At 50.1% G+C, this 24,045-nt stretch overlaps 1 protein-coding gene across 1 annotated transcript in view; it reads left to right on the top strand.

The window, feature by feature from the left end:
• The window catches only part of ARHGAP8 (Rho GTPase activating protein 8), a 72,013-nt gene that overhangs the window by 42,538 nt on the left and 5,430 nt on the right, over window positions 1-24,045 (top strand). The window contains 4 exon segments of the mRNA XM_017893487.1: window positions 9,014-9,087; window positions 11,676-11,753; window positions 12,614-12,742; window positions 23,921-24,024. Coding sequence (XP_017748976.1) covers window positions 9,014-9,087; window positions 11,676-11,753; window positions 12,614-12,742; window positions 23,921-24,024 — 385 coding nt within the window.

The following is a 24,045-nucleotide window of genomic DNA, read 5'->3' as shown; positions in this document are numbered from 1 at the left end:
AAATAAAAATAAATTTAAAAAATAATAAAAAAAATTACTAATGTAACCTCTTTGCTTGTTGTATTTATTCATATTTTATATTTCTTCTTGAGTCAATTTTGATAGTTTGTGTCTTTCCAGGAATTTGTTCGTTTCCTCTAGATTTTCTAATTAGTTGGCATGTAATTGTTCATAGTACTTCTTCATAATCCTTTTATTTGTATAATGTCACTAATAATGTTTCCTTTTTCATTCCTGATTTTAGTAATTTGAATCTTCACCCTTTTTTTCCTTGGTCAGTCTAGCTAAAAACTGTCAATTTGTTGATCTTTTCAAGGAGCCAACTTTTGGTTTTGATGATGATCTCTATTATTTTCCTATTTTCTACTTATTTCTACTCTAATCTTTACTATTTTCTTCCTTCTGCCTGTGTCAGATTTAGTTCATTTTCTTTTTCTAGTTTTTTAAGGTGGAATGTTTATTATTTTGGAATCTTTCTTTTTGCAATGTAAGCATTTATGGCTATACATTTCTCTAAGTCCTGCAATAGGTGTATCTGTTAGTGTATTATTTCCACCATTTTAATCTTAAAATATTTTCTAATTTCTCTTGTAATTTTTTTCTTTGATTCATTGGTTTCTAGGAGTCTGTTGTTAAATTTTCACATATCTGTATTTATTTTTAGTTTTATTATAATTAGATAACTTACCTTGTATGATTTAACTTTAGATTTATGGAGGCTTGTTATATGGTATAACATATGGTCTAGCCTGGAGAATATTCAGTGGACACATGAGAAAAATGTACATTCTATTATTGTTGGGTGGAGTGCTCTATAAATGTCAGTTAAGTCTACTTGGTTTTTAGTGTTTTTCAGTCTTCTATTTCTCTGTCAATTTCTGCCTAGTTGTTCTATTTATTATTGAAAGCAGGGGATTGAAGTCTGCAGTATTATTTTAAAATTATTTATTTCTCCCTTCAGTTCTATCTGTTTTGGCTTCATATGTTTAGGAGCTGTATTGTTAGGTGCGTAAATTTTTATGATTCTTACTTATGAATACTTGCGTGATGATAAAAATGTCCTTCCTTGCCACTAGTAACAATTTTTGTGTTAGTCTATTTTGTCTGATATTAATATAGCCCTTACAGCTCTTTTTAGTTACTGTTTGCTTAGTGTATTCTTGTATCTAGGTTGAAAATAGGTTTACTTTCAACCTATTTGTGTCTTTGAAGCAAAAATATGTCTCTTGCAGGCGGCATATAATTAGGTCATGTTTTTCCCCATTCCACCGTCTTTATTATTTAATCCATTTATATTTAGTGTGATTACTTTTTTGTTTTTGAGACGGAGTCTCGCTCTGTTGCCCAGGCTGGAGTGCAGTGGCCCGATCTCAGCTCACTACAAGCTCCACCTCCCGGGTTCACGCCATTCTCCTGCCTCAGCCTCCCGAGTAGCTGGGACTACAGGCGCCCGCCACCTCGCCCGGCTAGTTTTTTTGTATTTTTTAGTAGAGATGGGGTTTCACAGTGTTAGCCAGGATGGTCTTGATCTCCTGACCTCGTGATCCGCCCGTCTCGGCCTCCCAAAGTGCTGGGATTACAGGCTTGAGCCACCGCGCCCGGCCCTGTGATTACTTATAAGGCAGGAGTTACATCTGCTATTTTGCTATTTGTTTTCTATATGTCTTATGTCTTTTCTGTTCCTTTATGTCTTCATTAATACCTTCTTTTGTGTTAAATACATACTTTCTATATACTGTTTCAATTTTTTGTTTCTTTTGCTATGTATATATTTAAAGTATTTTCTCAATTGTTGCCTTAGGGATTAGAATTTATATCTTAATGTATAACAATCTAGTTCTAATTAAGAAGGATTGTGGAGCTGGGCATAGTGGCTCATGCCTGTAGTTCCAGCACTTTGGGAGGCCGAGGCGGGCGGATCACAAGGTCAAGAGATTGAGACCATCCTGGCCAACATGGTGAAATCCCATCTCTACTAAAAATACAAAAAAATTAGCTGAGCATGATGGCAGGCGCCTATAGTCCCAGCTACTCAGGAGGCTGAGGCAGGAGAATCACTTGAACCCAGGAGGCGAAGGTTGCAGTGAGCCAAGATCGCACCACTGCGCTCCAGCGTGGCAACAGAGTGAGACTCAGTCTCAAAAAAAAAAAGAAGGATTGGGGACTTGCAAACTCTTCAGAGAATATAATTTTGGGTGTTGTCTTCCACCCCACTCTAACACTCCTTCTTTGCCACTGGAAGAAACATGATCTGATGGTGATCTTATTATCAAGGAGGATCATGTGGCTCTTGTAGTTTTTGCTTATCTCCCAGAGCCAAGGTTTTAACTGAGCCAGGGCTCACTTTTGTTAGAAAAGAACTGATAAGTATCTGTCTTTCTAGTCTCTTTTTCCCTGTGTGTTTGAGATATGCTCTTCTTCGGCCTCCTGTACCGTGTGGCTGTCTGGAGAGTATACTGTCCTTCTCTTTGCGATTAGCCTCCAGGGTGGGACACTGGCCTCCCATAGGCTCTGGTTCTGAGCCATGTGTGCCAATCTGACTTGCCAGAACCTCTACCCTGTTAGAGTTTTGGGGACTGACCTCGCTAAGGATACCAAGCAGTTTCTCATTCCCCATCTACCTACAAAGAGAGGCAGCCCTGCACATATGAGACTACAGGATTCCAGTGCCTTGTTGCCACCTTTCACCTCACAGCACCTCCACCTCGTACCAAATCCTAACTCTACATACAAGGCTGTGATCTGTACTTTTGTGTGTGTGTGTGTGTGTGTGTGAGACAGGATGTCACTATGTTGCCGAGGCTCTTTCAAACTCTTGGGGCCAAGTAATGTTCCTGCCTCACCCTCCTGAGTAGCTGGGATTACAGGTGTGTGCCACACTGCTTGTCTTTTGAACTCAGGTATAATAAGGACTTTGAAGTCAGATTTTAATTTGAACCCTGGCTCTATCCAACCCTAGGCTGTGTGACTCTAGACACAATAATTTTCCTGAGCCTCAGTTTTGTCCTCTATAAAAATGGGGGCACAGTGATGCAGTGAGTGGGCTTTAGTATTGCCTGTGGTGCACAGTAGGTCCTCAGTACACAGGGGTCACTGTGATCGTTCACATGCACTGCCCATTTCTGTGGGCATCCAGGACCTCCCTGGCTGACTCTGTGACTGAGAACTTTGCAGGTCAGTGATGCAAGCTGCAGCCGTTCATTCCATTTCAAATATTGGGAGGGGAGATGTTACATTTAGAAGATGCATGACTAAGAGGGTTGGGAAAAGCCTGGGTGCCCAACTGAGGCAGGCCTGCTCATCAGCACTCCCCGCTATCACTGTAATTTCAGGTTGCCATTCCTCCCTCCCCCTTCCCTTCTCTTTCTTTTCTTTTCTCTTTTCTCTTCTCTTCTCTTCTCTTCTCTTCTCTTCTCTTCTCTTCTTTCTTTCTTTCTTTCTTTTTCTTTCTTTCTTTCAGTTGTTTGTTTGAGACAGAGTCTCACTCTGTCACCCACGTTGGAGTGCAATGGCACGATCTCAGCTCACTGCAACATCCACCTCCCTGGTTCAAGCGATTCTCCTGCCCTAGCCTCCTGAGTAGCTGGGATTACAGGCATGCCATCATACCTGGCTAATTTTTGTATTTTTGGTAGAGACGGGGTTTCACTCTGTTGGCCAGGCTGGTCTCGAATTCCTGACCTCAGGTGATCACCCACCTTGACCTCCGAAAGTGCTGGGATTACAGGAATGAACCACTGCACCCAGTCCCTACTGTTTTTAAAAAGTCACAATTTCTCCTTATTTGTGCATTCCTTGCATGCAAAACCAGAGAAAAAACATGCTCTGAATTACTCTAAACACATCTCCCGAGGGGAAGGGTACAAGCAAGAATTATGTGCTGAGAATCCCCGATGCCCTCCAGTGGGTGGACGACTGTCGGAAAGCCAGGTGGGAGTGATTGGCCGCAGAGCACACTCTGCTAACCAGCAAACTGTGCTCTGTGCTCCAGGGTGCATCTTGGAACTTTAGTTCATGGTGTGGGTTTAATGCAGTTTGTGCATCCTTGCTGAGACCTGACCCTGGCCTGCACACATTGAGATGCACGAGATGAACGTGGTATGATACGATTCACCGCCGCCCTGGGCATCCTCGCCCAGCCAGGAAACAGCACATCTGCCAACCACAGTCCCCTGGGGTCATTGTTATGCACAGCGCTGACTCTGTCAGTCCATTGAACAAGCCTCTCTCTGAGCCAGCAAGTAGGGGATGAGCAGGGGAGGAGAAACCCAAGTTGTGGGTTGCTGCTCGATGGAGAGTGATCATTTTATGCTGGGGCCCTGTTCTTCCGCTAGCTGTGAGAGCCTCAGAGTAGATGTGGGTGCTCCTCAAATGCACAGGCAGCGGAAAACACGCTTGGCTGGGAGCACGGCAGCTCTGGGCAAGTCTCTCCTCTTTGGAGACCTCAGTTTTCTCATCTGCCTGAAGAGGTTGGGCTGGATAATCTCAGAGTCTCTTCCTGCTCCAAGAGTCTTTTATTTTATTTTTTATTTATTTGTTTTGAGATGGAGTCTTGCTCTGTCTCCCAGGCTGGAGTGCAGTGGCGCAGTCTCAGCTCACTGCAACCTCCACCTCCCAGGTTCAAATGATTCTCTTGCCTCAGCGTCCCAGGTAGCTGGGATTATAGGAGTGCGCCACCATGCCTGGCTAATTTTTTTTTTTTTGAGACGGAGTCTTGCTCTGTCATCCAGGCTGGAGTGTGATGGCATGATCTTGTCTCACTGCAACCTCCGCCTCCTGGGTTCAAGCAATTCTCCTGCCTCAGCCTCCTGAGTAGCTGGGATTACAGGCATGCACCACCATACCTGGCTAATTTTTGCATTTTTAGCAGAGATGGGGTTTCACCATGTTGGTCAGGCTGGTCTCAAACTCCTGACCTCGTGATCTGCGTCGGCCTCCCAAAGTACTGGGACTACAGGCGTGAGCCACCATGCCCGGCCTTAATTTTTGTATTTGTAGTAGAAACAGGGTTTCTCCATAGTGCCCAGGCTGGTCTGGAATTCCTGACCTCAAGTGATCCACCCACCCCAGCCTCCCAAAGTGCAGGATTATAGGCATGAGCCACCATTCCCTGCCTGAGAGTCTACTTTTACAGGACAGTGCAGAGACAAAGCAGTAGGCAAAGGGATCTTTCAGGAACTCGTTCTCCTCATAACTCTGCATTGTCCCGCCTGTTCAGCAGGACTCAGTGAGGCCCCCTCCCCAGGAACAGTAGCCAGCCAGGGCTTTGGAATCAACGGATGCAGGCTCTCCAGCTGCGTGAACCCAGATAAGTCACTGTAGCTCACTGGGCCCATTTGTTCAGCTGTGACATGGACCACCTGTGTGCGGCCTGGGAGGCTGCTCAACCCCTGGCGTTGGGACGATTTCCGTCAGTGCCGTTGGCTTGTAGCTCAGCAAAGCCTGCACCTCCCTTGCCGTTTAACATTTGCAGACCCTGGAGAGAGAGCGCCAGCATTTCTGCTTTCCATTTGAGAAACTGAGGCTGGAGAGGATAAGGAAACCGGCCAGTGGTGATTTAGCTCCTAAGGACAGGGAGGGCCAGGGCTTGGAAGGGTCTGTCTGGCTCCTTAAGGAGGCAGAGGGGAGGAAAAGAGCCTTTAACTTTGGCGCATCCTGGGAGAAAAGGACCTGCCTGCCATATTCCTCCCTCCCCAGGGACACTGTCTCTTTGGGCTCCAGGACACCTTCTCCCTCGCAGAGTGGAAACCAAGATGGGAAAGAGGCGGGGGGGCCAGGTCTGTATTCCTGCAGCAGCAGGACCTCCTGAAACCCACACCAGGCCCCACGGCACCTCGGGGAGCTGTGGATTGCTGCTCAGTGTCCCCAGTGTGAAACTTCAGCAAAAGTGAAATCGCCGTGAAACCAAACCATCCATCGAGATGAGGATATGCAGAAGCCTTATGGCTGTGGCCAGAGTTTTAATCGCCATTTAAGTGGATCAGCGGATTCTTCTGTAAATCTTGGAATAAAACTAAAGCACGCTCGATACCATGTTCACCTGAAAATCTTCTGACATAGAGACGTTCGCAGGGGGCCCAGCAGGAGGAGCAGAGATGGAAGCCCAGGCCGGGCTGGCCTCCCCGTGCCACCTCTCGGTTACGGGACCTTGAGCTGGTCACCTGGCCTCTTCCAGTGCCCTCCTCTGATCTCTAACTTGGGTTCATGAAATGATGGTGGAAATGAGGCAGACGATACACATGTGGAGGAAAGGCTTCACTCTCAGCCCGGTGGGTTTCAGTCGGGCCCTTTCCATCATGACCGAGTCTTCCGTTACCTGTTACCGCTTCACAGATTCTCAGGACTTAGCAGTTTCCAACAGCAACCATGTTACATGGCTCCTGGTGTTTGTGGAATTTGGGCAGAACTTGGCCAGGTGAGTTTGCCCGTGGGGCATTGGCAGAGGGCACGTGGTGGTGTCCAGCTGGTGGCTGGCCAGGATCATCCAAGACATGCCTCATGATCCTGCACTTCTGGCCTCAGTGGGGACTGTTGACCGGAGTATGTGCCCGCAGTGTCCCCAGCGTGACGTTCCCAGGATAGCTGCGTTTCATCCAGGGCAGCTTGGGGCTTCCAGCACAAAGGTTCCTGAGATCACAGGTAGGAAGAGTCAGGCTCTTTAGGACAGGAGAGAAGGACCTGGCCCAGAAACTGAACCGTCGCTTCTGTCAAATTCTATTGATCCACACAGAGTCCTGGGGACCTGTGACTGCTGTCAAAGTGGCTTAAAGCAACACATATTTATTTTCTTGCGATTCCGGAGGTCGCAAGTCCTGAAATCAGAATCTCGGCAGGGCTGCATTTTTTCTGGAGGCTTTAGAGGGTATCCGTTTGTCTTCCAGTTTCCAGAGGCGCCTATGCTCCTTGGCTCCTGGCCCTCCCTTCCATCTTTTTCTTAGCACATCACTCTGGCCCAGCTTCCCTTGTTACATCCCCTCTCCCTTCTGCTCACAAGATCCTCTGCAAGGATCTTTGTGATCCTGTCGGGTATCTTAATCTGTTCCGGTTGCTGTGACAAAGGACCATAAACGGAGTGGCTTATAAACAACACAGGTTTATTTCTTATAGAGCTGGAGGCTGGGAAGTCTATGTGCCACCAGATTCGGGCAAGTAACTGTAGCTCGCTGTGCCCGTTTGTTCAGCTGTGACGTGGACCGCCTCTTGTGGTCTGGTTGGAATGATTTTCGTCAGTGCCGTTGGCTCGCCACTCAAGGAAGCCGGCACATCCCTTTTTGTACTGAGGATTCGGTGCAGGATGAGGACCTGCTTGCTGGTTCATAGATGGTGCCTCCTAGCTGCGTCCTCACATGGAGAAAGGGGAAGCTCTCTGGGGTCGCTTTTAAAAGAGCACTAGGCCGGGCGCAGTGGCTCACGCCTGTAATCTGGCACTTTGGGAGGCGGAGGCAGGCGGATCACGAGGTCAGGAGATCGAGACCACCCTGGCTAACAAGATGAAACCCTGTCTCTACTAAAAATACAAAAAATTAGCCGGGCGTGGTGGCGGCGCCTGTAGTCCCAGCTCCTCGGGAGGCTGAGGCAGGAGAATGGCGTGACCCCAGGAGGCGGAGCTTGCAGTGAGCAGAGATTGCGCCACTGCACTCCAGCCTGGGTGACAGAGCAAGACTCCATCTCAAAAAAAGAATTAAAATTAAAAAAATTAAAAATAAGGGAGCACTAATCACATTCTCAGTGACCCAGTCCCCTCACACAGGCCCACCTCCTAATGCCATCACTTTGGGGGTTACAATTTCAACTTAGGAAATTTGACGGAGCCTGAACATTCCGACCATAGGATCGAGCCTCCCCATATAGTCCTGGTCAGTCTCCCATCTCAGGAGCCTCAGTTTACCTGAGCATGGTGACACACACATATAATCCCAGGGAGGTGCCTGGGCAACATAGGGAAACCCTGTCTCAAAAAATAAGCAAATAAAAAGATAAACAAGATCCTCAATTTAATCACGCCATTCTCCTGTCTCAGCCTCCTGAGTAGCTGGGACTACAGGCGCCTGCCACCACGCCCGGCTAATTTTTTGTATTTTTAGTAGAGACGGGATTTCACCATGGTCTCGTTCTCCTGACCTCGTGATCCGCCCGTCTCGGCCTCCCCAAAGTGCTGGGATTACAAGCGTGAGCCACCATGCCCGGCCTATTTTATTTCATTTTATTTTTTGAAATGAGTCTTGCTCTATCGCCCAGGCTGGAGTGCAGTGGCACGATCTCAGCTCACTGCAGCCTCCACCTCACGGGTTCAAGTGAGTCCCTGCCTCAGCCTGGAGAGTAGCTGAGATTGCAGGTGTACACCATCAGGTCTGGCTAACTTTTGTATTTTTGGTAGAGACAGGATTTCACCATGTTGGCCAGGCTAGTCTTGAACTCCTGGGCTCAAGTGATCCATCTGCCTTGGCCTCCCAGACTGCTGGGATTACAGGTGTGTGCCACTGCGCCTGGCCAACATTTCTTTATGTGGATCTCTGTCTCAAAATAGCACAGTGAGAGACAGGTTAACGCAGATAACATGCTGGGTTTTTGTCAACTACATTTTTTAACTGAATCAGCATCCAGTCCTGGGCTTCATGTTGTACCCTCACAGCCAAGCCATCTCATGCTGCTGGGACTTCCCAGTATGGCTTACCTGTGTAGAATACCCTTCTCTCTTTTGTCCTCTGGCAGGCTCCTACTCATCCCTCAAAACCCAGCTCTGAAGTTGCCCCCTGGGGAAGCCCTCCCCAACTCCCAGGTCTTCCCTGTATCATAAATATCCCTCTCATGGAGTTCTCAAATACTGCACTATCATTTTATTATTTGGCCTCCAGACTCTCTACTTCCTGAGGGCTGAGCCTGCCTCTCTCTCCCTGGATGGTGCCTGGGTCCTGTGTTTTCACAGGGGTATGGAGAGGACCAGCGCCTCTTCTCATTATGATCACCCATCAAACTCAGGTAAAAACTGCAACTTTCTTTTCTGTTTTCTCAGCCTCAAAGACAAAAATCAAGGCGAACTCATCCCCCCTGTTCTGAGGTTCACAGTGACGTACCTGAGAGAGAAAGGTGAGACAGGGCCGGCTCCAGCTGGGTGAGATGAGGGCTGCTGGGTGCACCTCTCTGGGTGGTTTGTCTTGGATCCTGAGCACCCATAAGCCAGGGGGTGTGACCAGGAAGGGAGGGGCTCAAGCACGGTGGCTCAAGGTCTGGGCTCTGGTCTTGGATGGTCTGGGTTTGAATCCTGTCTCCCCTGTGTACTAGCTGTGTGACCTGGGGCCAGTTACTCACCCTCTCTGGGCCTCCATTCCCTTGTCTGTCCAGTGAGGTGAATAACAAACAGTACCTAACTTGCAGGATTGTTGTGACCCCTAAATGAGACAGTGCTGCAAAGCACCTCGGGCAGTGCTGGTCTGTAGGAAGCCCTCTGGAAATGGGGGCTCCTCTGATGGGATCAACTTTGATTTGCAGACACCATTGCCAGTGGGGTGGGTGCAGTCAGGAACTTGGAGTGGGGTGAGACTTGTGGGCTCTCCACAGCGCCTGAGGCTAGAACTGAGGTCCATGGAGGAGGTGTGTGGAGGCTGCTTTTACCTTAATGGGAGGAAAGAGGTTCCCACGGAGGAGCAGGCATCAGGGAGGCTTATCTGGCACCACAGGTGCGGGTGTGCTCGGTGGGCCAGGTGGTCTCCAGCCTGGGTGCTGCAGTGCAGATGTGTGGGTGTCAGACAAGAAGTGAGTGCCTCCCCCGCATCCCCACCACCCAGGCAGGGCTGGCTCCCTCCAGCCTCCAGAGCTCAGCTCAATGGTCACTTCCTCAGGGAATTCCCCCCAACATGGCCAAAGCCCCTAAAGCAGACCCCAGCTCTGCCACGGACTCAGCACCGTGGGCCCCGAGACCCCATCACCCTGTGGTCCGTTTCTCACGTTCCACCCGGCGGGGAGTTCCCATGCAGTGGCTCTGAAAGCCACCACCTCGGCCCTGCACCTTCTGGTTACAAGTGGGTTGGTTTCCTCTTTGGAGCAGGCCAGGTAGGTGGCTTCAGACAGGTGGGGCCTGGAGAGCCCATCCTCACCTGTAGGACAGGGTGCCCAGGAAATGCGCTTTGGCACAAGAGTCTGTGCACACGGGGATGGCATCAGTGGGCAGGTGTGCTGGGCGGGGGCATGGGTGGCCATCTCCCTCACACCCCAGACCTTGGGGCCCCAGTATTTCCCTGAGTCACGATGCTCGGCTGGCGGGTGAGCAGGTACAGGGGGCACCCCACACTAGTACCCCACACTGTCCCCGGCCTGGACGGCCCCTCCTTGCCCTCTGCCGGTTAGGTCCTGCTTTCTGTAAGCCCTCTCCCATTCTGCCCCTCTCCTGGACAGAACCGCCTTCTTCATGCACCCCCATCATTCAGTCACTCACTCGGGAGACATTTGCTGTGTGCCTCCCTCGTGCCAGACTCTGGGGACATCAAAGTGAGCACACGGGACGTAGAAGCAGCAGCTGTTCCACCAAGAGCTACCCAGATGCTGACTTCGTCGGGGAGGAGGCCCTGCCAGACCGGGGTCCCTGTTAGGGGGTTTGACCTTGTTGGGGGGCTTCCCTGAGGGAGGGGCAGTAGAGCTGAGCTCTGAGGATGGAGAGAAGCTGGCCATGCCAGGTGACAGGCCCCGGAGAGGAGAGCAGGTGCAGAGGCCCATGGCTGTGGGAGTGCAGGAGCGTGTGGGGCTTGGAGGAAGCTGAGAGGAGAAGGGAAGGTCAGGCCTTGCAAGTCCCAAGAAGACTTGCACCTCCAGATGCCTGCGCCACAGTCCTAGGTCCTGGTGTTCCGGGGCACCTCTGTCATCCACTGCAGGCCCCCCAAGGGTAGGCTCAGGCCTGTTTCTCTTCCTGGCTCTGGAGCCAGCAGGGGCCTGGCCAGAGGAAACCCTTCCCTCCACCCCAGGGCTGCTTTCATAAGCCAGTTACCAGTGCTGAAAACCCTCTTTATAAACCAACAACGGAGACAAGTTTTCTTTGATCACAATCACCTCTTTAGCAGAATCGCCTAATCGAACTTGGACATCATCTGTATCTTCACTGTCTAAACAGCAGCCACCAGCCCCTGTGGTAGTAGCCCAATAGGGCAGGTCATATGAGGTTCATGCAATTGAGTGACTAAATTTTTAATTTTATTTCATTTTAATTAAAGTTCAATCCCCATGTGCAGCTACTGGCTGCTGTGCTGGACAGCTCAGCCCTAGCCCTTGTGGGAAGCCATATGTCTGGAGGCCTCCCGGGTGCCAGGCACGTGCTGGGCATCAGCATGTCCAGTCCTCTCTGCAGCCCTTGGAGACAGGAGCTCATGGCCTTACTCTGTAGATAAACAAGGCAGATAGGCTCAGAGAGGCTGAGTGCTTTGTCTGAGGTCACACAGCTGGTAGGCAGAGCTGGACTAGAGCCTAGGTCTGTCTGAGTTTAGAATCTGTTTCTGCTTTCCCTTTCCACGGACCACAGAGGTGGGAAATCGGGCAGGCTGGGGAATATGGGAAAGGTCTGAGGAACAAATGAATTTGTGGAGGCTAGCCACAGGTGGGTGATGCCGTGGGCAAGGGGGTGTCATATAACGTCCTGGAAGCCCAATGGGCTGGGACCTGTGAGATGCCCGGAAACTCCTCTCCTGCAGGCCTGCACACTGAGGGCCTGTTCCGGAGATCCGCCAGCGTGCAGACGGTCCGCGAGATCCAGAGGCTCTACAACCAAGGTGAGGGTGTCCCGCAGTCCTGAGCCCCGAGCTGCCTGGCCAGCGATCACAGCGCTCCCGGGCCTCAGAGCAGAGGCAGGGAAGTACCACCCCCCCAACCCATCCAACTCCCAGAAAACACTCAGAGTGGGGGCAGCTGCCCAGGAGCCATCGAGGGGCCCACTGGTAGTCCAGAGTAGGGACTCTTTGTCCAGACCCCCAACCCTGTTGGGACATGGTGGCCACACGATGCTATTTTGCCTTTAGGGGCTCTCCATCCACACCAGGTGGGCACATGCTTTCAGGAGACACCCTGCAGTGCAGGGAAGCTGGTTTTTTATCTGGCAGCTCCCCTGAGCTGGCTCAGCACAGCTTCCTTAATTGCCATGTGTAACCTGTGGGCAGGGGCAGTGGCCTCTGAGCTGAGGACGCCTAGCACTGATACTAACAAAGCCGCTGACAAGACTTGCCCTCGATCCCACTCGCTGCCACGACCAGTTGTGCATCACACAAAAATGGAGCATTGGGTCTGTACCGGGCCAAGCTCAGGCTCTGCCTGTTTCAGACCTGGGGCCTGCAGTGTCATCTCTGCCACTGCCCTGACCTCAGAGAGTTGGCATTGTAGCTGGGAGCAACAGCACACCACAGAGAAGCCAGCAGCCCAAGCCATCCTCCGCTGGGAGCCCAGGGGGAGGCAGTGAGGGCGGTGTAGGGGGCTGATGGGACCAGAGCACCCCATTTCTAGGTGGAGACAGCATCATCCCCAGGACACGTGGCTCCAGCGTCAGGCACTTCCCATCCGGACATCTCACGCCCTGTCTCAGAGCTTGCAGTACCCAGGCCAGGGTGCAGACCTCAGCAATGCCATGTTCTGTGTGCAGGGAAGCCCGTGAACTTTGACAACTACGGGGACATTCACATCCCTGCGGTGATCCTGAAGACCTTCCTGCGAGAGCTGCCGCAGCCGCTTCTGACCTTCCAGGCCTACGAGCAGATTCTTGGGATCACCTGTGCGTAGCTGCCCCGGCGTGGGAGTTGGGGGAGGCTTGGTCCTCAGATGCTGTCCCCCAGCTACTGGCCCAGGGTCAGCCTCTGGGGTGGCCGAGGTGGCGTGTACCCACCCTCATCCTGTTGCCACCGGGCACTGCAGGGCAAGAGAGGGGGTCATTGGGGCTGCCCCACCATGGACAGCCAGGCCACACTGTCCAAAGGCAGAGCAGGTACGGTCGGTCAGGGCTGTCCAGGCCGGTCTCTCAGGCGCAGCTGGGTCGGGAGGCAGGGTGATGGGGGGCTCATCATCCTGGTCAAAGTCCTGCCTATACCACCTCCCAGCCCCCAAACCCTCAGCTCTCTCACCTAGAAAGGGGCTCTCGGCGTTTCTCCCCCAGTCATTGTAGGATGCCAGGCATATGTGATAGGAACTGAGCAGCTATAGGGTCTGATCCTACAGATGCTTTGTGATTGGTCACATGCTCAGTGTGGCTGAGCACAGATGACTCGTAACAACTCCATAACAGCATCTCAAAATACTGGCAAATGCTAAGGAAAGTGACGCCTCCAAAGCACCATAAAACCACTCAGGCCTTCATCTCAGTCATCAAACACCATCTTTTCAAATGGGACTACCTCCGGCCCCACCTTTCTTCTTGGAGCACTGTCAGTCAAAGGGGAAAGCCTGGTTTTGGTATTAATTCTAAAGACAAATCTTGAATCTTAAAATCAGTGTTTCTGACCAGGTGCCGGGGCTCACGCCTGTTATCCCAGCACTTTGGGAGGCTGAGGCGGGCGGATCACCTGAGGTCAGGAGTTCGAGACCAGCCTCAACGTGGAGAAACCCCGTCTCTACTAAAAATACAAAATTAGCTGGGCGTGGTGGTGCATGTCTGTACTCCCAGCTACTCGGGAGGCTGAGGCAGGAGAATTGCTTGAACCTGGGAGGCAGAGGTTGCGGTGAGCCGAGATCGCGCCATTGCACTCCAGCCTGGGCAACAAGAGCAAAACTCCGTCTCAAAAAAAAAAAAAAATGTCTACCCCACTGGGTATTCAGGTATTCAAGAATCACCTTTACCGAAAGGGCAGCCTGGCCTTTGTCCTGGCCCCTGGGGGTGACTTCTGAACCCTGGAATTTCCCAAGGGACAGGAATTATCTGTTACTTATTGGGGGCCCTGATGGTTTATGGTGACTCAGGATAGGGGGTGGCCACTCCAGAAAGGTCCTTTACACAGTTAGAGGGTGCAGGCTTTGAGACATGGGAGACCAGCCTGACCTCTGGGGAGGGCAGGGGGCTGGAGATTGATTTCAATCACAAGGCACCCCTCCAAGGTCACTGGACGCCAAACTCCCCTCAAAGGCAAGTGTACACCCATTTACTCAGCAGTGCTCCTAAGTGCCCGCCAGATGCCAGGCCCTGTCTGAGATGGGGAAGGTCTCTCCTACAGCCTGGAAGACTATGAAAGATGTTGAGGGCTGACTGACTTTGGCTAGTGGATGGGAAGCCTGGGAGAGTTCAGAGCCAGGCTGAGCCTCATGGAGACAAATTTGATCATGTGTGTGGAGGTAGCTATCTGGTGGAGACAGAGAAGGAGGCACTCCATTCAGCATCCTCCCACCAGCCGGGCCCAGGGCAGGCAAGATGGACAATGCTCCATCACCTGAATGTGCCAGGCTCTTTCCTAGAGAGAAACTTCTAGAAGCTTCCTGATTTCATTAGCCCCTGCAGAGGAACGATGACTCCAGCCTCTGTAGGTTCCTGCTTGAGAAAACTCAATGCTACCAGGAGAACTTATCGTTTGTTCCAGCCAAAACCTGGTGACAGGGAGATAGGCCCTGGAACCCCTCTTTGAGCAGCAGTTCCTTTAGAAAGCTTGCAGTTGTGGGCTGGGCATGGTGGCTCATGCCTGTAATCCCAGCACTTTGAAAGGCTGAGTTGGGTGGATCACTTGAGGTCAGGAGTTCAAGACCAACCTGGTCAACATGGCGAAACCCTATCTCTGCTAAAATACAGAAATTAGCCGAGCGTGGTGGTGTATGCCTGTAATCCCAGCTACTCGGGAGGCTGAGGGAAGAGAATCACTTGAACCTGGGAGGCAGAGGTTGTAGTGAGCCAAGATCGTGCCACTGCACTGCAGCCTAGGCAACAGAACGAGACTCCGTCTCAAAAAAAAAAAAAAAAAAAAAATAGAAAGCTTGCAATTATGAATCCTTTCTCTGTCCTTTGAGATGAAAATCATCCTCCACCCCGAGCTATCTGAAGGACCTGAGAGCCATCTCTTTGAAATGAAAACATTCAAGGTGCTACCTTCTGCCTCCCAGTCCCTAGGGAGGGAAGGACCCAGCTCTGGCTTGTACCACGGCCTCCGGTCCTAAAGATTCCAGACATTTGTCCTCTTCTGGATAGGCACCAATTAACAATCCCAGAGAGCATAGTCATATTAAGCCACCCTCTGTTGGGAGGGAAAAAATCCTTTCCTGTTACCCGTCTTAGGTTCATTGGTGGGGACACTGTAACTTGTTATTCTGACAAAAGACAGATTCCACATGAGAAAAGCACATCAGTTTATTTAATATAAGTTTTACATGACATGGGAGTCTTTTAAAATATTTATTTATTTATTTTGAGATGGTGTCTTGCTCTGTCGCCCAGGCTGGAGTCCCGTGGCGTGATCTCGGCTCACTGCAACTCCACCTGACACAGGAACCTTTATGAAAATGAAGAAAATGAAGACCCAGGCTGGGCATGGTCGCTCATGCCTGTAATCCCAGCACTTTGGGAGGCCAAGGCAGAAAGATCACTTGAGTCCAAGAGTTTGAGATCAGCCTGGGCAACATAGTGAGACCCCATCTCTACAAAATATTTTAAAAATTGGCTGGGCTTGGTAGCATATGCCTATAGTCCGAGCTGCTCAGGAGGCTGAGGGGAGATCACTTGAGCCTGGGAGTTTGAGGCTGTAGTGAGCCATGATCATACCACTGTACTCCAGCCTGGACAAAAGAGCAAGACCATGTCCCCAAAAAAGAAGGAAGGAGGGAGTGATCAAGCAAGCAAGAAAAGAAATAAAATGGGCTGGGCACAGTGGCTCACGCCTGTAAACCCAGCACTTTGGGAAGCCGAGGTGGGCGGATCACCTGAGGTCAGGAGTTTGAGACCAGCCTGGCCAATGTGGTGAAACCCCGTCTCTACTAAAAATACAAAAATTAGCTGGGTGTGGTGGTGGACGCCTGTAATTCTAGCTACTCAGGAGGCTGAGGTACGAGAATTGCTTGAACCCAGGAGGCAGAGGTTGTAGTGAGCCAAGATTGCACCACTGCACTCCAGCCTGGGTGACAGAGTGAGACTTTGTCAAAAAAAAAAAAAAAAAAAAGGGAAGGAAAGGAAAGGAAGGACAATGACGTCACGGTTCAGCCTGAATGTTTTGATACTAGGTTTGATGAAGAGTGGAAAGTCATGGGAAATGTGAGGGACAGAGGAGCTTCAATTCCTTTTGTCATTCTGCCCTCTTAGAGCTAAGGGTGTTCCTTTCCTCTGGGTATAGGGAGGGCCCCTCCCACGAGAAGGTTTTATGACCTGTTACAGAGAAGTAGGGGGAGTCAGAGATCCCTTCCCGCACCTGCCTTTCTCAGATTCCTTTAGCTCAATAACATGTTCAACCTGCCCAGCCGCCATATTTGGAATGGTGATGTTCTGGACCCCAGCATTCCCCCATCTGAAACTTTCCCCAGGAAGTTTTACAGTCCAGAAATGTAGTTGGTAGATTGTCTCATGTTGCATGAATCCTTCTGTCAGTGCTGTGACCAGGTCACTCCAGGTAATCAGTTGTGTCTCATTTCAGAAGGTAATGGTGGAGGTGGGAGTAGAGTGACTACCTAAGTCAACCTGTTAATAAGGGGCCTTTCTATGTCAACAAACGTGAAGTTCAATGGTTTAAACAAACCATAAAGTCCGGGGTTTTTTGTTGTTGTTTTTTGTTTTGTTTTTGAGGTGGAGTCTCGCTCTGTCACTCAGGCTGCAGTTCAGTGGCACAATCTCGGCTCACTGCAACCTCCACCTCCCAGGTTCAACCAATTCTCCTGCCTCAGCCTCCCAAGTAGCTGGAAGTACAGGTGTGTGGCACCACGCCCAGCTAAATTTTTGTATTTTTAGGAGAGAGAGGGTTTCACCATGTTAGCCAGGATGGTCTCAAGCTCCTGACTTCGTGATCCGCCTGCCTTGGCCTCCCAAACTGCTGGGATTACAGGCATGAGCCACTGTGTCTGGCCTAAACTCTATTTTTTCAGTCAAGAGAAAATGTAGTTGAGAAGATTCCTAGATGTTGGCTTGAAGTATCTTTTCATGGTAGAGTGAGAGTGGCAGCAGCCGGCCAGTGAATTTCATAGTGTGCAATTTAGATGTGTTTGGTGATGGCACTGGGTGTTCCCGTGAACTTTCTGAGCGGCCTGTACAGCAGAAGGCACAAGGATTATCTGTACATCATCTGCTGTGATGATTTCTTTGAAGTTTGTATCAAGTCTTCCAGCGTCAGCTTTCGGGCTTTGGGGAAATGGCAGGTTTTAGGTCTTTTTCATGCCAACTGAGGGGGTAGGAGCAAAACTGGAAATGTTAGCTTGGAGCATCGTAGCCAGATATTGGAGGAAATGAGAGGAACTGAGAACCCACAAGCGTGCGCTGTAGTTTTCCACTGGAGCATCATTTCTCCATACAGTGCTTCTCTTTTGATTCTCAATTACAAAATAAGTCTGGTCTCACTAGATTTGGCCTGATTATTTACATAAGGGCAGCAAGAATGAGAATTGACGTAGGTAGGCTCTTTTTAAGTCTACCTTGTTAGAACTTTTAATAAGGCATCTCAGATTCACTTTTTAAAAGCCTCTTCAGGCTAGAAAGCCAAGCCAAAAACTTGCCATCAGGGCCAGGTGTGGTGGCTCACTCCTGTAATCCCAGCACTTTGGGAGACCGAGGTGGGTGGATCACCTGAGGTCAGGAGTTCGAGACCAGCCTGACCAACATGGAGAAATCCCATCTCTACTAAAAACACAACAATTAGCCGAGCGTGGTGGCACACACCTATAATCCCAGCTATTCAGGAGGCTGAGGCAGGAGAATCGCTTGAAACCCGGGAGGCGGAGGTTGCAGTGAGCCGAGATCTCGCCATTGCACTCTAGCCTGGGCAACAGCGAGACTCTGTGTCAAAAAAAAAGAAAAAAGAAAAGAAATTTGCCGTCAGACTTTGCCTGTAGTATCCTTAGATTTGAGTGAATTTCTCTCTTCTCAAGATTCTCAATCAATATATTTTAAGTTTCCTGGGCCTGCCAGGAAGTGGCCTTCCTTACTCACTGGAATGCCATACATAACACTGAATAAGGCTAGTCATCATTTCAAGGAATTTCCCTCGTTTTTTTTTTTTCAAGATGGAGTCTTGCTTTGTGGCCCAGGCTGGAGTGCAGTGGCCTGATCTCAGCTCATTAAGGCGGGAGTGCAGTGGCCTGATCTTAGCTCATTACAACCTCTGCCTCCCATGCTCAAGCAATCCATCTACCTCAGCCTCCTGAGTAGCGGGGATTACAGGTGTGTGCCGCCACACCCAGCTAATTGTTATATTTTTAGTAGAGACAGGGTTTCACCATGTCGTCCAGGCTGGTCTCGAACTCTGACCTCAAATAATCTGCCCACCTCGACCTCCCAAAGTGCTGGGATAATAGGCATGAGCCACTGCACCCCGCCCTTATTATCTATTTTTAACCTTACTTCACTAGTAAACCCAGCTACATAAAGATGTATGCTTGGATTATACTTAATATGAATAATTCAGAAGATGCAGCTGGTTTTTTTGTTTTTGTTTTGAGACGGAGTGTCACTCTGTCACCCAGGCTAGCGTGCAATGGTGCCATCTCAGCTCACTGCAACCTCCGCCTCCCGAGTTCAAGCAATCCTCCCACCTCAAGCGATTCTCCCACCTCAGCCTCCCGAATAGCTGGGATTATAGGCACCGGCCGTCTTGCCTGGCTAATTTTTGTATTTTTGTAGAGACGGGGTTTCACCATGTTGGCCAGGCTGGTCTTGAGCTCCTGACTTCAGGTGACCTGCCCTCCTTGACCTCCCAAAGTGCTGGGATTATGGGCGTGAGCTACCGTGCCCAACCTATACAGCTGTTTTTAATAAACTAACAATATCAGACTAATCTTTTCAGAGTTACTCAAGTCACATGAACTTGAAAAGAATATTTGGCTTAGTTTCTATATTTCTGAGTGTTTTAGAAATATTTTATGTAAATGCTCATGTCCTTCTAAGCCAATTTGAATAGAACTCCTTTAAGGGATTTGATAAATTAACTTGCTAATACCATCAGAGGGAGAAAATTTTCATGTATACGTAACATGCATATCTGCAAACAAAAAAATTTTTTTTAAGACAGGGTCTCCTTCTGTCACTTAGGCTGGAGTGCAGTGGCTTGATCTTGGCTCACTACATCCTTGACCTCTGGGCTCAAGCAGTCCTCCCACCTCAGCCTCTCAAGTAGCTGAGGCATGCACTACCACACCCAGCTAATTTTTAAATATTTTTTGTAAATACAGGGTCTCACCATGTTGCCCAGGCTGGTTTCAAACTCCTGGGCTCAAGTGCTCTCCCCACCTCAGCCTCCCAAAGTGCTGGGATGACAGGCGTGAGCCACTATGCCTGGCCACAAACCAAATCTTAGAACTTTCATACATAGTTTCATACAAGTTAAGATTACCTGTTGAGGGTGAAAGTTGTTATCAATATTTCAGGAGAAGGCCCTAAAGATTTTTTCTTTGCCCAGATTATTTGCACATAGTCCTTTTCACCTTGTTTTTCTGTTTTGTTTTTTTGTTTTTAACCAAAGGTATACCTAATCCAATGTGACTCGAAACCAGTAAGCCTTTTTGTGGCCATGGATACAAGAGATGTTCTCAGAGTTCCCCAGGATCCCAAGTTACCCTACAGATAGATAGGCAAAAGACAGACAAGTGCCCCAGAGCTGGTGATGGCTGGTACCCCAAAATCCAAAGTTACCCCACAGATAGCCAAAAGAAAGAGAGACTTGACAAGTGCCCCAGAGCTGGTGATGGCTGGTACCCCAAGATCCAAAGTTACCCCACAGATAGCCAAAAGACAAGCACCCCAGAGCTGGTGATGATTGGTACCCCAAGATCCAGAGTTACCCCACACATAGCTAAAAGTACCCCGGAGCTGGTGGCGGCTGGTAGGATGTCGGCTGTCACTGAGTCTGTGTTGCTATAAAGAAATACCTGAGGCTGGGTGATTTATAAAGAAAAGAAGTTTCATTGGCTCATGGTTTTATAGGCTTTGTAGGAAGCATGGTGTTGGCTCTGCTTGGCTTCAGGGAGGCCTCAGGAAGCTTTCAGTCTTGGCAGAGGGTGGAGGAGGAGCAGGCGTCTCACGTAGTGCAAGTGGGAGCGAGACAGGGTGAGGTCATGCCCCACACTTAAACAACAAGATCTCTTGAGAAATCACTATCATGAGAACAGCACCAAGAGGTGGCGATAACCATTTATGGGAAATCTGCCTCCTTGATTTCATCACCCCTCACCAGTCCCCACCTCCAACATTGGTGATTACAATTCAACATGAGGTTTAGAGGCAACACCTACCAACATATCAGAGTGCAACTCACATTTCTGTCTGGCCAGATATAAATTCCCTTTTGTTCTTTTTTTGATATGGAGTCTCACTCTGTTGCAGACCAGAGTGCAGTGGCCGAGATTCTCTACTCACTATAAACTCTGCCTCCCAGGTTCAAGTGATTCTCCTGCCTCAGGCTCCCAAGTAGCTGGGATTACAGGCGCCCACCACCACACCCGGCTAATTTTTGTATTTTTAGTAGAGAAGAGGTTTCACCATGTTGGCCAGGCTGGTCTCGAACTAATCTCAGGTGATCCATCCGTCTCGGCCTCCCAAAGTGCTGGGATTAAAGGCGTGAGTCACTGTGCCCGGCCTATAAATTCTTGGGGCTGCATCCTGACGGTTGGCTGTTCCTCCAGGCATTTGGAAGCCAAACTGGCCATAAAGGCAAGTTCTCAGGACACAAGACAAAAGGAGAATCTTACCCCATGATTCTCTTCCTCACAACAAATGACCCAAGAGACAGAGACAAAGGCAAACAGTGACTCTTCCTGGGAGGCTGAGATCACCGAGGAGTCCTCGAAATCAGATTCGTAAAAGTCACAAGCCAAAGAACCCATTCTTCTGAATGTTTTTCTGCTGGTCCAAATTCAGAAAGGAAGAAGACAAAGAGACTTTGATCACCCTCACACAATTGGGTGCTGCAGACAGAAATCCGGGAGGCTGACTTAATTTTTTTTTTTGAGATAGAGTTTTGCTCTTGTTACCCAGGCTGGAGTGCAATGGTGCAGTCTCGGCTCAGTGCAACCTCTGCCTCCGGGGTTCAAATGACTCTCTTGCCTCAGCCTCCTGAGTAGCTGGGATTACAGGCATGCGACACCACACCCAGCTAATTTTGTGTTTGTAGTAGAGATGAGGTTTCTCCATGTTGGTCAGGCTGGTCTCAAACTCCTGACCTCAGGTGATTCACCCACCTCAGCCTCCCAAAGTGCTGGAATTATAGGTGTGAGCCACCATGACTACCCTTGAGTAAGAATTCTTTTTTTTTTTTTTTTTGAGTAAGAATTCTTACCTTTGGCCAGCTCTACCAGGGGTCCTGGCTCTCTATGCAGCTCCCAGACAGAGTGAGGTGTTCCAGCCAAGGGTACCTCATCCCCATGGCTAGAGAGAAACCACAGGGAGGGTCAAAATCTTTTCCTTCTACCCATCTTAGGTTCCTTGGTGGGGGCCCTGTTGCTTGGACTGACAAAAGACAGATTCACAAGAGAAAAACACACCAGTGTATTTACTAGAAGTTGTACATGACATGGGTGACTTCATAAGGAAATGAAGGCCCGGAGACCTGGTTCACTGAGTGTGCAGACGCCAGGTTTGATGAAGAGTGGAGAGGTGTGGGAAATGCGATGGGCAGGGGGCCAGGAAACCGGGGGGATGCCATCTTCAGAGATGAAGATGCCCCTTCGCTCTGGGGATAGGGAAGTTGCCTTTCATGGGATGGTCCCATGGCCTGCTCCAGAGGCGAAAGAGGGACCCAGCCTCCCACGTGCAAGCTGTGTGACCTTGGGCTAGTCACCTAACCTCTCAGAGCTCGCTTTCCTCCTTCCTCTCTACACTGGGGTTGTTGAAACACTTGACCTGCTTGCTTCCTTGTAGGGAGTGCTCGGTGACACTGACGGTTGTGACGCTCAGTTCACCCGTCCTGCCTACTTCAGAGGGACCCCAGTGGGGGCTGAGGGGGACCTGCACCAGTACCCACTTGGGACCATCATTCTTAGATAAGGTTCAGGCTGCAACACCCCGAGGAGGAGATGGCAGCCACCAGGCTTGGTTAAAATATTCAAGGGAACTCCTTGTCCAACAGCAGCTTGATTTCATGGAATGATGGCTTTTATTAAGCCAACAGGAATGATCATAGTGGGGAGTTATAGCTGAGTGGGTGTTTGTACAGCACCCGGTGTTCACCAGCAACTCTGCAAGGCTCAGGGAGAGGGTGGTTGGTGTGTTGGAGGATGTGGGTACACAGTAGTGTGGGCATGCATGTGGCTGCGTGCACACATGTGCATGTGTTCACATACGCACCTGCAGTGGGAACTTGGTGAATACTTGTTGGTTGGTGGGTTTTTTTTTGTTTTTTCGAGATGGAATTTTGCTCTTGCTGCCCGGGCTGGAGTGCAATGGCACCATCTCGGCTCACTGCAACCTGTCTTCCGAGTTCAAGCAATTCTCCTGCTTTGGCCTTCCAGGTAGCTGGGATTACAGGTGTGTGCCACCACACCTGGCTAATTTTTTTTTTTTTTTTTTTTTTTTTTTAGTAAAGACAGGGTTTCACCATGTTGGGTCAGGCTGGTCTCGAACTCCTGACCTCAAGTGATCCACCTACCTCGGCCTCCCATAGTGTTGGGATTATAGGTGTGAGCCACTGCACCTGGCTGGGTGGTAGGTTTCGATTGGAAGGTTATGGAGCTCAAATAGTGGAGGTGGTTATAAGGGTAACGGGGCCGAGGTTATGGAGCTCAAATAGTGGAGGTGGTTATAAGGGTAACGGGGGCGGGGGGTGGGTCTCAGAGTGTGAGCCAGTTGCATCAGGCCCCTGGAGGGTGGGACACTGCCTTCCCCCAAGAGCAACAAAGTGTGGGGGTTGTGTGGTGCTGAGAATCGTGAGCAGGCAGTTAGTCTAGAGCAGGGGGTTGCAAACTTTTTCTGTAAAAGGCCAGATAGTAAACATTAGGCTTCGTGGGCCTTGCAGCCTCTGTTGCAACTACTCAGCTCAGATCTGGCCCAGTGTCTGTATTTGCCAATAACGTTTCCTTGGAACACAGCCACGGCCCGGTTATACATTACCTACGGCTGCTTTTGCCTCATCAGGGCAGAGCTGAGTAGTTGCAACAGAGACTGTACCCGTAGTAGTTTGCCAACCCCTGGTCTAGACCACTCCCATTTATAAAGTGATTCAGCTTTAGCAGCTTCCTGCAAGGTAGTGCTGCTGGGTGATAAAGCAGCAGAATGGAGCCTGCAGAATTCAGGTGATAGGGCTTGGATCTGAGGCCCCAGCGCATCTCATGTTGAAACTCGGCGTTGGATGTGGGGACTGGTGGGAGGTGACTGGATCATGAGGGCGGATCCCTCATGGGTTGGTGCTGTCCTCGAGATAGTGAGCTCTCCCAGATCTGGTTTAAAAACATACGGCACCTCTGCCCCACCCTCTCTCTTGCGCCTGTTTTTGCCATGTGACGTGCCTCCTTCCCTTTTGCCATAATTGGAAGCCTCCTGAGGCTTCCCCAGAAGCTGAACCGGGACTGGTACCATGCTTGTACAGCTGGCAGAACCATGAGCCAGTTAAACCTCTTTTCTTATAAATGACGCTATCTCAGGAATTTCTTTATAGCAATGCAAGAACAGCCAAACACACAGAGGGTTTGCTGAGCAGAGCCACAGAGCCGGAAAGTAAGTGGGGGTCCCAGGCCCGACTGTGGGACAGTCATCCTCAGAGCTGTCCTCTTCCGTACACCGCTGCTCTCCTCCTGGGCTGTGACGCAGCACTGCCCCTGGCCCCTCTGGAGCTCAGGAGGGAGCCCCATGCCGTTCCAGGTGTGGAGAGCAGCCTGCGTGTCACTCGCTGCCGCCAGATCCTACGGAGCCTTCCGGAGCACAATTACATCGTCCTCCGTTACCTCATGGGCTTCCTGCACGCAGTGAGTGGGCGGGGGGGGGGG

This window comes from Rhinopithecus bieti, unplaced genomic scaffold (genome assembly GCF_001698545.2).
Source record: "Rhinopithecus bieti isolate Rb0 unplaced genomic scaffold, ASM169854v2 scaffold_24154, whole genome shotgun sequence".
Classification (NCBI taxonomy): domain Eukaryota; kingdom Metazoa; phylum Chordata; class Mammalia; order Primates; family Cercopithecidae; genus Rhinopithecus; species Rhinopithecus bieti.
The sequence above is the reverse complement of the archived record's forward strand: the minus strand, read 5'-3'. Positions and strand labels throughout refer to the sequence as shown.